Source organism: Cariama cristata, unplaced genomic scaffold (genome assembly GCF_000690535.1).
Source record: "Cariama cristata isolate BGI_N322 unplaced genomic scaffold, ASM69053v1 scaffold8196, whole genome shotgun sequence".
In the NCBI taxonomy this organism is placed as follows: domain Eukaryota; kingdom Metazoa; phylum Chordata; class Aves; order Cariamiformes; family Cariamidae; genus Cariama; species Cariama cristata.
Genome location: NW_009623740.1, coordinates 1 through 14,254, shown reverse-complemented (window position 1 = coordinate 14,254; position 14,254 = coordinate 1). Strand labels below are relative to the sequence as shown.

Below are 14,254 nucleotides of genomic sequence, written 5' to 3'. Positions count from 1 at the left end.
CCAGCTGGAATGTGTCAGTGAAGTCGTGGGACTTAGCCAGCCAGAGCTGATGGGACCTACTGTTGGCTCCAGTCCTGCTCTGAGCCAGAGGCTGGACTTGGGTCCTCCAGACACCGCCTTCCACCAACACTTAAGGGATTTTTTTTTTTAAGGCTTGCTGGACAGGAATTGCGCAGAGAGCCCTTGGTTTGTGCTGCTCAATACCCAGCAGGCACCAAGAGGTGAAAATTCCCCAATTCACCATTTCTCTCCTCCTTCAGCCAGTCCCCGTGCTAGGAGGTCGTGGGTCCATGCTCAGCAATTCTTCCACACACAGATACCTGCAGGTAGTGAGCTGCCACTTCTCCAGTCACACCTCAAAATAGTAACGGGCTCTCTTTCTCTGACAGCACCAAGATGGCTGTTCTTTCAAAGGAGTACGGCTATGTCATCCTGACAGGGGCTGCCAGCTTCGTCTTGGTCATGCACCTCGCGGTGAAAGTGGCCAAGGCCCGCAAGAAGTACAACGTGGAGGTGAGTGCTCAGGCTGAAGGAACAGGAAGGTCGGAGCCGGTCTGCAGGGGATGTTGCAGACAAACACCGTGACACCTTGCTTATTTTGGGGTGATTTGCTGTTGTTTCCTGCCCCACCACGTGGATGCAGAAGGGATGGTCCTGCCATTCTGGCTTTCCAGACTGGAGCAGATGGCAGAACAGAGCTTGGGGTTTAGGACATCAGGCGCTTGGCACCAAGCCGAGACAGCTGAAAGCACAAAGCTTTGAGCTTGGAAACTCTGATGAGCAAGAAACCACACAGCCCTTTTTCCCTGCAAAGAAGGCTGGTGCAGCGTTGGGGCAAAGGGATTGTAGTGGAATCAAAGTGACAGGAGGGTTTTGCAAACTCAGGGGGAGCATGTGATCCCTATCACAAGAAGTCTTTCAAAGTGACCTTCCCTCAGCATCCATTGAGGAGCCCTTGAGCTGGGCACGGCTGTGGGCTGGGCCAGCGCAGTCAGTCCTGTCCCTGAGTCAGGGCGATGGCACGCAGAGGCTGCTGTGCCACTTGGCTCCAAGCACAAACGCTCCTTTGCCCTTTCCCCAAGTCATTCGAGGAAGTGACAAGCAGAGGTGGGTGCAAGGACAGCCCTGGGCATGTGCTGCAGGCCCCAAGTGCCTGTTGGGGTGACCCGACCCCTACTGCATGAAGTCAGGATTATAGCAAACGTACCCAGTGCGTATGGTGCACAGAGCACTGGATTTGGGGCTCAGGGAAGCCCCTGGAGCCAAGTGGCAGCTCGGGCTGGCTGCTCAGCTCTGCAGTGGTCAGGAAGGCAGTGTCCTGCCAGCCTGATTTTGGGTGATGGGCTGCTGCCAGCTCCCCAGAGAAGACATGGGGACCTGTCCTCAGTAATGCTGCTTTGCTCTCCCCTCCAGAGATGGGATTTAAACAAGGAGGTCACCCAGTGCCTGGCTATCTTCTGTTCGATGCAGGGCCAGCTCCAGGGGACAGTTGGCTTGCTCAGGGAGTTCAGGAACTGGCCTGGGGCAAGCAGCAATTTCAGCAAAGCATTTGTGGGCTACAGGGCAGGAGACAGGCTCTAACTTGCCAATGCAAGTCAGTCTTGCCAGGACCCAGGCAGCAGCGGCCTCCCTGGGGAGAGGTGTTGCAGGACACGCTCCTCCTTGCTGGAGAACAGGCTGCTGAGCCCAGACTGCGCTTGCTCATGTTTCGCTGCCGGTTTATTTTCTTTGGCAGTATCCAACCATGTACAGCACGGACCCTGAACACGGGCGTATATTCAACTGCATCCAGCGTGCACACCAGAACACGTGAGTAATGTGTATGAATGCAGGCTCTGAAAATACCCAGGGCTGTGGAGCAGGGCCTACAGCTAGAGACTCGCTGCTGCCAAGTGCCTAGGTTTAGGTTCAGGCTCAATGCTTGAAGAAAACACACAGCTGTGTAATACTTAGCAGTAATGCCTTAAACCATGAGATGGGGCTGTGAAGCAGCCTTCCTCTTCCCCAGTGCCTGGCTCTTTGTCTCCATGGGTGGATCTTAAGACATTAAAAATCTTGTTTCCAGAAGAGCCTGTCTGGGGGCTGCTGATCTGTTGTGCTGCCCAGGCCTCCCTGGGGAGAGGCCCAACTCCACCCAGCTACTGCGGACCAGGCTGCAACAGCACATCAGAGGGGTGCTGGGAAGAACAACTACTCCTGGGTTAGCTGGGGGCAAGTAGTATTTAGTAGTGCCTTAGGGCACAAAATGGAAAGAATGGGTGGGTAGGTGGCCTTGGAGAGAGGAAGTCTCTAAAAGTCTGTGCATACTCAGATTCCCTCTTTCCTCCGTGTGTGGCCACAACATCGAGCACGGAGACTCCTAACAGTCAGGCCCAACAGAGACCTTGGCAGGGGATGATGACAGCTTCTGCGCATCTGGAGTTTCCTCTTTGTAAGCAACTTGAGCACAAACACAGCCTCCTCACTTTTATTTTCAGACTGGAAGTTTACCCCGCCTTCCTGTTCTTTTTAGCCACCGGTGGAATGTATCACCCGGTAAGTGATGTTACGGTGCAGGTCTGCATGACTGAACTCTGCTCTTGCTCCCTTACTTGGGGAGGGTGGGGGGCAGGAGGCCAAGCCAGCCCCTCTGGAGGCAGCAGGCTGCTTTGCTAGCCCCATCACGCTTCAGAGCTGTGCCCCTTCTAAAAATGTAGGTGTAGAAGGTCTTGTGCAGGGCAATCACAAGTATTTAATAAACTCATTACTGCTGCTTCAGCTATTAGACCCTTTTCCTTCCCCTAAGGGTGCCTTGTTGGACAAACCAAAGTATTCAGAGTCTCCAGTCCATGAGTGGGAAGGGTCCCTCCAACCCTGCCTAGTTCTTCCAAGCCCTGCAGGGTCCTGCTGGACTTACAGTAGCGCTACTCAGCAGCTGGTTGTGTGGAGGACAGCAACCCTTTTTTTCTTGCCTCTCTAAACACACTTCCATGAGGAGTTTATCTGATAAGAATAGATGGGGAACACAGTGATCTTCCCACTCACTTCCACCACAAAAAGAGGTATGCAAAGGATCAAAAAAAAAGCCTGGATTATTTTTAGCTGAAAGATGTAGACAACTCATGAAGAGGCAGGCATGTGGGAAAGGCCAAAACCAGTAGCTCTTTCTTGGCCACCAAAAGACAAATCAGGTCCTTCTTGAATATTCCTTTTCAGAGAGGGAAGGGAGCAGCACAGGCAAATCTGGCAAACTGGAGCCACTTTGCAGCAAGCTCTAAATTAAGAGGCAAGGTGGAAGTTTGTAACACCTGCAACAGAAAACCTGTACACCTGCTGGAGGCAGTGGAGTGGGGCTAGGGGCAAGAACTGCCTCCAAGATCCTGGCCCTTGGTCTACCTCACTAAGTGGACAGTGGTGAAATGAGATTCAGCACCTGCTGCCCGTACAACTTAACCATTTCTTCCTTGGGAAGAATTGTGCTGCAAAAGAGCAAGGCCCCTCAGACATCCTCCTTCCTCCTCATAGACATCATGAAAGTGCTTCCTCCTATACAAAACTCACCCTGGTGCGCTGCATCAATCACCCGCCTCCCCTATGCCGACTCTTAGTTGTCCTAGCAAGGTCAGGACCTATGCCATAGCTGGTGGTCACTTCTTTGAAGCAGGGCTGCTGTAAAAGCCAAGCAATGCAAGTGGCAAAGTCTCCAAAACCTTTAATGCTTCTCCTTTCTCTCTAGCGGGTTGCCACAGGGCTTGGCATCACCTGGATCCTTGGAAGAATCCTTTATGCCTATGGCTACTACACAGGAGGTAGGTCTTTACCCTGCAGCACACAGCAGGTGCTTGGAAACTCCAGACTCCTACAATGGCCTCGGGGCTCTTTCCTCCAGCTCACATCAAGGAGGCGGCATAAAGCTTCCAGTCAGGGTGTAGAGAAGAGTGTACAGGTCCACAGGCTGCTAACTCTGCAGGACATTTTTCCTACGGATAAGAGGAGCACTAGTCTAATAATAGCACAGACTGAGCAGAGGTACATGGCCTGAGCTGGTGCCTGCTGTTTTGCCTTGAGATTTATCTGTAGTTTCTGTTCTCTTTATTTTCAGGCTGGGCTAGTCTGTCAGTGATGGGCTGCTGAACTGATAAAACATGTCTTTTTTCCAGATCCAAAAAACCGAAGGAGAGGGGCCATTGGTTCAGCTGCACTCCTTGGGCTGATGGGCACAGGGGTGTGTTCAGCTTGCCAGCACCTTGGTTGGACCTGCCAGAAGTAACTGACCATCATGATGGCTACCTGAGAAACTAGAGAGATTTTTGTTTTCTTTTAGAACATTTCATTTCCTGGCTTTTTTTTCTCCCCATTTAATAAAATGAAGTTGTCAATTCTGTATTTTCATTCTGAAGTTAGAGGGTTTTTGTAAGAAGTTTTATAGAATGCTAGAATGACTCTGGTTTTGTAGGACTACAGAAGTCTGCACGACAGGCAGAGACATTCTAGCTTTTATAATTTTAATGACCGAAAAGCCATCTTGGAACCTGTTTAACCCATACAGCAGCAGCCCTATTTCTGGACCCCTCAATTCATGTCACTCCACGATAAGATGTTCCAAACCAGAGTTAATATTTATTTGATTGCTGAAAAAAGATCTAGGCAAACATTTAAAGTTGCTCCATCATGTTTATAAAGAACAGTAGGCCTATAGGAAGGAAGTCAAACAGCTTTCACTTAAGAGCGGCAGCACTCTATCCTATGCTGGAGCTTGCTACCACTGTGGTTGTGCTCCATACCCTGTGTGTGGTGATGAGTCTCAGGGACATGCCTGTCCCATGCAGCATCCGCTAACTGTTCCCACAATACTCTGCCCCACACTGGAAGTGAAGTACGGATAGAAAAAACAGAACTAGTGTTTACAAGGGGCTACAGGGAATAAACAATCATATCCTTAAGGCTTTTACATAGTCAGAGAATAGACAGAGCCTATAGCTACAGGATATCAATGTGTCCAAGAGCTGCTATGTGCATTGAGTAGCGTCATACCTGTTAAGAAGCCAAAACCGAAGTTGACTGAGGGTGGAAGGCAATGGGGTTCAAGGCACACAGCACAGGAAGCAGCCTGAGGCAGCCCTCTGCCACTGACGAGCCTCTGGTAATGCCTGCATAGCTGCACAAGTTGCAACCTCCTACTCTGAGGTGCCCATCTTCCACCAGCTAGGCCAGAGCAGGCCCACAGGCTGAGCCCTGTATGCATACTTCCCCTTGCAGGAGCAGGGTGGCTAAGCACTGCTCCGGCACTGTTCCCCCCCAAGGCACTTACGATTTTAGAGCACTTTATTGCTGTGTAAATGAACCACATCTCTGGCTGACAGGAAAGAACTGGCTGATGATCCCTTGAGCAGGCCCACGAGCCACTAAAACACAGATTCCACATCACCCATCTCCACGCAGACAGTCTTCAGCTGCGAGTAGTACTCGATGGCTGCCCGCCCATTCTCTCTGCCAAATCCTGCAGGGACATGCCAGAAGTGAGAACACAGCTCCAGGCAGTGCCAGGTACCACTCATACCCCCTGTAACTGGCATGTAGTCATACCAGGGAAGGTCAACAAAGCTCACCCGATGCCTTGTATCCTCCAAAAGGCAGCTCCACAGGGCTGATGTTGTAGTTGTTAATGAAGCACATCCCAGCCTTGAGAGCAGCCACTACCCTGTGAGCCTTCTGGATATCCCTGCAGGAAAAGGGCAAGTCAGCTGGATCCCTTCCCACTCCTCCCCTCCTTCCATGCCAGCTAACATCCCACTACAAAAAGGCCAGCAGGTCGCAGTGGTTCTTGGAGCCTGACCTGCCCTACTCTGTCTTTGCCTGCTCATAAGATGCAGCACCTACTTCCAAGGACACTCAAAGCTGCATTGGATTTGAGAGGGCAGAAGAAGGACACCAGCAAAGCAGACTATGGCAAGCAGCCAACATCTGTCTTTGCACGCTTTCAGCAGCGTAGCAGACTCCTAGTGCATGTCTCCTGGAGATGCAGGAAGGCAGGCAGCAGGCCAAGCACAAGCTGGAAGGAGTCTGAAGGACAGCTGGGCCCACCTAACCCTTCAGGAAAACCTGGGAGGAGACACGCGGTCATTTACAAAATTCCCTTTTGGCAATCCCTTGCTCCAGCTTTTCTGGAAGACAATATCCATGCCCAAGCCGGCACCACAAGAGGACTGTCAAGTAGCTGCAGCATTTCCCTTCTCCTCCTCTCCCTAGACCACTTCCACGCCAGCCATGCTACGCAGTCATACCTGGTGAAGACACCACCTGCCAGGCCAAATTTGGTGTTGTTGGCTCTCTCCACAACCTCCTCCTCTGTGTCAAATGGCAGAATGGACATGACAGGCCCAAAGATCTCTTCCTTCACACATGTCATGTCATCTGTGCAGTTCCCTGGAAGCATGGCAGAGCACATGTGCTTCAGGAGGAAGAGCTAGTGGCACAGCCTGCGCATTCAGCAACCCACGCAGCCTTCAAGACAGCACTTGGCACTGCACAGGCCCCCCGGCTTAGCTAGCAGAGGAGCAAGTCCCAACCCTGCATCTCAAGGCAGCAAAGGCACTAACTGCACAATTCCTGTCAGACCTTCCAACAGCAGAGATTTCTCTCGACACAGTTCTTGGGTGCCTCAGCTCTCTCTAGTACACCCATATGAGTGCCTGTCCACACTGTGGACATACACAGAGACAGGTTACGCTGAACACAGCTTTCTCTAGAAGAAACTCGGCAACATCCACGTAGAAGACCGCCGTACCATGAATAGGAAGGATCATACCTAATACACAAGGGCGCATGTAGTAGCCATTCTTCAGCTTCGGGTCATCTGGCACATACAGGTCCCCACCACACAGAACCTCTGCCCCCTGAAAAAGAGCATCACTGACAGATCAGGGTCAGAGGGTGAGACCCATCTCAAAAGTCCAAACAACATTAGTTTGGGGTGCAAGTGCTGGCATCACATTAACTTCCACACCTCCACATGGTGTGAATTCCCTCATTAGCAAGTCAACCAGTCCCTTAGCACTCCACCTGGCAAGAAATACTTACCTCCATCAAATGCCCTGCTTTAGAGATAGGGATTTCTCCCCTCCTTCCTCATCCCTCTTCCTGTTTGCAAATCCTTGTCTAGCCCTCCTGGCTTTCACTCATAGTTCCCCTTCTCCAGCCCATTCCCAAACTGGCTACACCTAGTCGTATACCTAGCGCTGACATTCAAAACATCTTTACACTTTACCAAAAAAAACCTGAGAAAAACCAAAAAGCCTGTAAAAAAACCCAGCAGCCTGTAAATTTGGCCTTTGATCCTTAGTAAGTTCTTTCTCCAACCAACAAAACTGGAACCCAAATGAGATAACAGTCAAGTGTGCAAGTTGTCACCACAACTTAGAACCAGCCCAAACATTATGGATTATCCCATTTTACATACTGCCATGCTGGGCATCTCACAACCTCTAAAACTTGGCAACATCAGGATATGAAAAGCCACGTCAACTTCAATGCTGAGTCACAGATGTGCACTGGGTCACTTTTAATTATAAAATGGTTTGGGTTGGAAGGGACCTTTACAGGCCATCTAGTCCAATCCCCCTGCAATGAGCAGGGACATCTTCAACTAGAGCAGGTTGCTCAGAGCCCTGTCCAACCTGACCTTGAATGTTTCTAGGGATGACATACATCTACCACCTCTCCTGTTCCAGTGTGTCACCACCCTCATCGTAAAAGATTTCTTCCTTATATGTAGTCTAAATTTGCCCTCTTTTAGTTTAAAACCATTACCCCTTGTCCTATCACAACAGGCTCGGCTAAAAAGTCCCCCTCCATCTTTTTTTATAAGCCCCCTTTAATTACTGAAAGGCCACAATAAGGTCTCCCCAGAGCCTTCTCTTCTCCAGGCTGAACAACCCCAACTCTCTCAGCCCTTCTTCATTGGAGAGGTGTTCTATCCCTCTGATAATTTTTGTGGCCCTCCTCTGGACTCGCTCCAACAGAGCCACGTCTCTCCTGTGCTGAGGACCCCAGAGCTGAAGGCAGAAATGCGGGGGGCAGGGCTCGCCAGAGCAGAGTAGAGGGGCAGAATCCCCTCCCTTGACCTGCTGGTCACGCTGCTTTTGAGGCAGCCCAGGATTCGGTTGGCTGTCTGGGCTGCAAGCGCACATTGCTGGCTCATGTCCAGCTTTTCATCCACCAGTACCCCTCCGTCCTTCTCCACAGGGCTGCTCTCAATCCCTTCATCGCCCAGCCTGTATTGGTACCTGGGGCTGCCCTGACCCAGGTGCAGGACCTTGCACTTGGCCTTGTTCAGCCTCATGAGGTTCACATGGGTCCATTTCTCAAGCTTGTCCAGGTCCCTCTGGATGGCATCCCTTCCCTCAGGCATCAGCTGCACCACTCAGCTTGGTGTCACCTGCAAACTTGCTGAGGGTGCACTTGATTCCGCTATGTTACTGAGGAAGATATTAAACAGCGCTGGTCCCAGTACAGACCCCTGAGGGACACCACTTGTTACCAATCTCCATCTGGATAAAGAGCCGTTGACCACTACCCCCTGGATGCAACCATCCAACCAATTCCTCATCCACCCAACAGTCCACTCATCAAATCCATCTCTCTCCAATTCAGAGAGAAGGATGTTGTGGGGGACCCTGTCAAAGGCCTTACAGAAGTCCAGATCGATGACATCAGTAGCTCTTCCCTTGTCCAATGATGCAGTCACTCCATCACCGAAGGCCACTAGGTTGGTCAGGCAGGACCTGCCCTTGGTGAAGCTGTGCTGGCTGTTTCGAATCACCTCCCTGTCCTCCATGTGCCTCAGCACAGCTTCTAGGAGGATCTGTTCCATGATCTTCCCAGGCACAGAGGTGAGGCTGACAGGTCGGTAGTTCCCAGGGTCCTCCTTTCCACCTCTTTTTAAAAACGGGTGCAGTGTTTCCCTTTTTCCAATCACCAGGGACTTCACCTGACTGCCGTGACTTTTCAAATATCACAGAGTAGCTTGGCAGCTACATCAGCCAATTCCCTCGGGACTCTGGGATGCATCTCATAGACTTACATATCTAGTGGCGCAAGACACCCATTGAGCATGGGTGTCAAAAACAAGAGCTTAACTGGAAAGGTATGGGGCTAGAAAGCAGCTGCCTGTCTGTTTGTCTAACAAGAGAGAGAGATTTCAGGGCAGTCACAAGGCAGCATCACAATCTCACCTGCTCCTTTGCCTGCTTGATAAAGCCCTGGACACGATCCAGGTGGGGCCGGTTGATAAGTGCTCCCATCCGTGTGTCTTCCAGAAGCGGGTCTCCAATTTTGATTTTCTGGGTGCGTTTCACCACCTCCTTTGTGAAGACATCCAGTATCTTCCTCTCCACAAAGACCCGTGTACCGTTGCAGCACACCTGGGATACAGGACAGGCTGCTCAGAACAAGACACACAGCACTCCACAGTCCTTCCCTGCTTGAGTCCTGCTACAGAGGCTCTCAGAAACGCCCCTTCACGGCTGCTAGAACAGCTAACCTGTCCCTGGGGACAAAGACGACTAGATTACCCTGCTGCTCATGACTGCACTGAACAGTCTGTGCTGGACACAGTGGTACTGATACCACCAGGTGGCAGAAACGCATGAAGTCACCAGCAGAAGAGAACTTGAGTTGACTTTTCAGTTCCCAGAGATGATCCCGGTACGCCAATTTGCCAGCAGGATTACACAAAACCTGCAGCACATGTGGAGATCTCAAGTTTGGGACTTGCAGAGCCCCATGGGGTTGTGGCTCAGCACACTGGACTGGAACCGGCTGCCCCTCCAGAGGACACCAGCACAGCTTCTTCTGACCTCTGTGCACCAGACTGGAGGCCCGGGTGCAGGAGCAGCTGCTCTGAGCTGGGTACCGGGTGTTAGAGGGGCTCCGCTTCTGGGAAGGACAGGGCATTGGCTAAGGCACACTCTGCTAAGATGCCCTGCACTGGCTTCTGATCCCTTGTGACACTGCACAGGGAAACGCATGGCAAGATGGGAGCTTCAGGGCATCCCTCATTATGCAAAGCCACAGGCTGGCTCTGCTCCCCAATTCTCAAACCACCCTGCCTCACTGGGCAGGACTGCTCCTGCCCCACGGATACACACCTCGCCTTGTGTAAGGAAGTTGGCCATAAGGGCTCCATTCACGGCATTCTCCAGGGTACAGTCCGAAAAGATAATAAGGGGGGATTTGCCCCCCAGCTCCAGGGTGACCGGTTTGATCCCTTTAGCCGCCATCTCCATGATCTGAGGGAAACAAGAACAGAAGAGATAAGTGACCCACTGGCAAAGGGGAGGCTGGTGGAGGAGGTAAGAGAGACCCAAAAAGAGAGTTCCTGCAAGGCCCTTCACCAACAACAGACGCAGCAGGAAGGGCAAGCTGGGTTTCCTAGACGTGTTTAGTTCAGACTGGGGACAGTCTCAGAGGGTCTGGGGTTTATGCTTTTTTAAAGACAAAACCAACAAAACCTGAGGAGTCATTCGCAGGAACTTTTGTGCTCAGCGTAAGCTCAGGACAGCTGTAACTGCATCTGTGTCACTGCACCCCACAGGTACACACATGCAGGGAGCATTCAAGGGGCAACATTTCCCCTCTTAGAAATAAATTCTGATTTGAAAAAGTCCTTTTAGGGACTTTTGAAGAATAAACTGAGGGTAAAAAATTCACAGAAACTAACCTCTTGCTTAAAAACAGCAGGTTGTAGGCAGCTAAGTCAAACTATTACTGCCAGAAATGCTCACGTTTTCCCAGTGCTGCTCTGTTTTACATACCCTCCTCCCCACATAGATACTCACTTTAGTAGCTCTGAGACTTCACAGCAACTCGGGGCTAACAAGTGAAGATGACCAAGGGGCTCCTTTGAAAGGACCGAGTGCCCAAGCCCATGCCCAGTAGGCTAACTGGAGCCCCAGTGTAACCCTGTACATGCAAGCTCCTTGTTCAGACCCAAAAATGCAGACTCACATCCCACCTTTACAAGCCTTGAGCACAAAAGCTCAAGGAGCTATCAACGTCCAGAACATACCAGGAAGACTGGCACTACAGACCCCTTGTGTCCCTGAGCAAGAAGGTGCCTTTACCTTGATGCCAGTTGGCACACTGCCAGTGAAAGAGATTTTGGCCACGTCTGGGTGATGACAGAGGAACTGGCCTGTGGCGGCTCCACCCTGCACCACGTTGAAGAGCCCCTTGGGCACACCGGCCTCTGTGAAGATCTCTGCCAACTTCACCACCGAAACAGGGGTGAAGGGAGAAGGCTTGAAGACCATCGCATTGCCTAGGGGAACCCAGACAGAGGCAAGGTGGGATTAATACCCAAACTGCTTTAGGGAAAAGAACAAGAAAACAAACAAACCAACCAAAAACCCCACCTCACACAATGAGTTTGTCTCAACAGATCCCAGAAGATCCCCTCCAAGAGGAGGAAATAGTTTCAGCTGAACACTGCAACCAGCCAAAGTTTCCCTGCTGGGAAGGGCTAGGGGAGATGGGGCTGCTGGTTCTGCACTGCAGACATTTCCAGAGATGTTCCTCATCTGGGTACAAAGCCAAGCAATCAGCCTTTTTCCTGATGTGCTCTCACCCTCTTGGCATCTGCCGTGTTCCCACTTCCATTTCCTTTCCATTCCTGCCTGAGTAACAGCCTGAAGGTTCTGCTACCTCCTTCAAGGTAATCCTAGACTTTATCCCCCAAATCACTCCCCACAGGATCATCTGGCCTCAAAGAGAAGCTTGCGTGGGCAGAGAGTCTCCATTACCGCAAGCCAAGGCCGGGGCAGACTTCCAGCAGGCAATCTGGAAAGGGTAATTCCAGGCTCCAATCCCAACACACACTCCGAGGGGCTCTCTCCGAGTGTACCCAAAGGATCCCCCAGGAAGTTGGATGTGTTCCCCTGCAAAGAAAAGAAACAGCCAGTAGGTAGAGACGATCAAAGCCCCTTCCTGTCTTATCAGAGCCTCAGGGGCCAGATCTCACTTTGGTTGGGAACAGAGACACACAGGTTTTACCCCAGCAAGCTCACAGAAGGTGTCTAAGTGCCCACGGACATGGCAGCATTAGGTAGAGATCTCTGAAAATCCTTCCAAGATCTTCAGAAAAAGGAGTAGTCCATCTCTTAGAGAAATCAGCAGCAAAGATGGTCTTGTGCCCTGGAAGTCACCAGGGAATGCAAGTGGCAGGACAGAGAGTAAAGAGCAAATTCCTGTAACATTCTCACCAGCTAGAGATCCTGCCAGTCCTGCGTAATACTCCAGGCACTGCCAGGATATGTCGATGTCCACTCTGGCTTCAAAGATGGATTTCCCATTGTTGATGGTTTCCAAGGTGGCAATTTGTTCTCTCTGCTCCTGTGAGAGGCAAAGGACAGTGACAACATGTTAGAGAAGCCTGCAGTAGAACTCCACAAGGATATAGATGCCTTCCAAGCACCCAAGTCCCAAACAAGACTCTGCCATCAGTAAGCCAGGCTCTGCCATGAGAAATTGTCATCTCTAAAAAGTACATTCCCAATTGCTATTTATCAATTTCCCAGTGGCAACCAATCACAGAGGAATATCAAACAGACAGCCGCTGGGGTTCATGGCTGGTCCAGTCTTGCTTAACACCCCTGGTTATGTAAGAGATGAGCAAACATGAACTTAGAAGCTGTCTGGCAAACAATGATTAGAATTCACAGAACTAAATTGAGAATAACAGCAAACAGCAAGATCAAAATGGAACAAGAGGACTTAGGGAAGGACAGACAAAGCAATGCAGCCCGGAAGCATCCTTTAACAGACCATCTTCCAGGCAGAAATATTACCCTGCTGCCAAAGTCTGGCAAAAGCAGAAGTTTGGCAGAAAGAAAACAGTTTTCTCGTCACATATACACACTGGTGAAAAAAGGTCTGGTTTCTTACAGATTAGTGCCTTGGCGGAGATTAACTCCCCATGTCCCAGAACACGTTATCTCGCAAAGGAGTCTGTGATAAAGCTAGCTTATTCGTATCCTTTCCCATGCGTATTATCTGGTGTTTAAGATAAATGCCAGCATTCCTAAATTTTTTTATTGCTGAAACAAGACACACTGCAGTCATGTGACAACACTGTCCAACGAGCTGAAAGTTCAACAACATGATAGTTATGCAATATCAGCTTTGAAGTCACACGCAGCAAAGCTTAATCTTTGGAGCTGTGAAAAGAAGTATGAGCCCTGCAAGATGTCGACTGGATAGCTTCTAACAGATAAGCAGAGGAGGTACACACTGGCACTGAATACAGTGATAAGATTAAAGCCCTGCCCAAGGCAGCCTACTGTCTCTTCTAGTCAAAGGTGGGTTTTAAGTCCTGTGTTCCTCCTGAAGCTCTGGAACTCCTGCTGGAAGCCCCCAACAGACACATTAAAGAAAGCTCAGAGACAGAATCACCCTTCTCCAAAAAAGAAGGTGAGCTCCCATAACATACCCGAATAATTCTGGCAGCCTCCAGCAGCACCCTGCTTCGCTCCATGCCAGACATCTGACTCCATATTTTAAAGGCAGCCTTTGCACTCTGCACAGCCAGATCGACCTCCTTCTCACCAGAGCAGAGCAGCTTGCATATCACACGACCTGGGCACATTTTAAACATGAAATAAGATGGAAATCTCAGAACAGGGACACAGAAAAATATGGTTTATCTTGTATCAAAACCCAAAGACTTCAGTTCAGCAACCTATACCACGCTACAGAACATCACACTACGGTTCCCACTGATTTGTAATGGGCTATAGAAGAGGTGCTGCAATTCAGCTGGCCTGAATTAAAAGATCTGCCATTCTCCAGTTGTGATCTCATTACTAATTACCTCCAATTGTTACAAAATTCCTCCATTTCCCACTGGAGTTTGTTATACTTCTACCACCAGCTTCAGGACTCTCGTTACACATTCCTCAGCATAGTTAAACATTCTTCTTCTCGAAGCAATTCGGCCGAAACTGAGGTACTTCCCATTAAATATATATCTATAATTTTAGAAATGTTTCAATCACATCCTTTGCCAAGATCAAGCACTGTTTGACTGAGAGTCAGAGCCGCTGAGTTTGATGAGTCTACACTGCAAGAGGCAAAACGCAGGCACCAAAACACCGCGGCCTTCGGCACACCTGCACAGGCGGCACCAAACGCCATCTGCTCGGTGAAACCCACGCAGGCAGCTGGGAGAAACCGAAGGCGCCCGGCCCTTGCAGGCAAATAACGAGGAGGGAACTCCCGG

General features: G+C 50.4%; 2 protein-coding genes across 2 annotated transcripts in view; one reads left to right on the top strand and one right to left on the bottom strand.

The window, feature by feature from the left end:
* The window catches only part of MGST3 (microsomal glutathione S-transferase 3), a 6,749-nt gene extending 2,371 nt beyond the window's left edge, over window positions 1-4,378 (top strand). Inside the window, exons 2-6 of the mRNA XM_009702874.1 lie at window positions 390-513; window positions 1,736-1,809; window positions 2,478-2,535; window positions 3,716-3,788; window positions 4,140-4,378. Coding sequence (XP_009701176.1) covers window positions 397-513; window positions 1,736-1,809; window positions 2,478-2,535; window positions 3,716-3,788; window positions 4,140-4,249 — 432 coding nt within the window. The 5' untranslated portion in view covers window positions 390-396 and the 3' untranslated portion in view covers window positions 4,250-4,378. The remainder of the gene's footprint in view (window positions 1-389; window positions 514-1,735; window positions 1,810-2,477; window positions 2,536-3,715; window positions 3,789-4,139) is intronic.
* Window positions 4,379-5,190: 812 nt separating this feature from the next.
* ALDH9A1 (aldehyde dehydrogenase 9 family, member A1) lies at window positions 5,191-13,621 on the bottom strand. The gene is made up of 10 exons (XM_009702873.1): window positions 13,466-13,621; window positions 12,240-12,369; window positions 11,781-11,915; window positions 11,103-11,299; window positions 10,128-10,268; window positions 9,213-9,401; window positions 6,788-6,875; window positions 6,264-6,405; window positions 5,589-5,701; window positions 5,191-5,479 (listed from the first exon to the last, which is right to left on the bottom strand). The coding sequence occupies exons 1-10, from the start codon at window positions 13,619-13,621 to the stop codon at window positions 5,385-5,387; spliced, it is 1,386 nt and encodes a 461-aa protein (XP_009701175.1). The 3' UTR covers window positions 5,191-5,384.
* Window positions 13,622-14,254: the final 633 nt, after the last annotated feature.

Excerpts from the sequence above, each read along its gene's own strand:
- ALDH9A1 (XM_009702873.1), bottom strand. The coding sequence starts at position 13,621 with ATGTGCCCAGGTCGTGTGATATGCAAGCTGCTCTGCTCTGGTGAGAAG. Across the intron at positions 9,402-10,127 it reads ACTTCCTTACACAAGGCGAG|GTGTGCTGCAACGGTACACG; the intron begins GTGTGTATCCGT and ends CCTGTATCCCAG. Across the intron at positions 5,480-5,588 it reads TGGAGGATACAAGGCATCGG|GATTTGGCAGAGAGAATGGG; the intron begins GTGAGCTTTGTT and ends ATGTCCCTGCAG.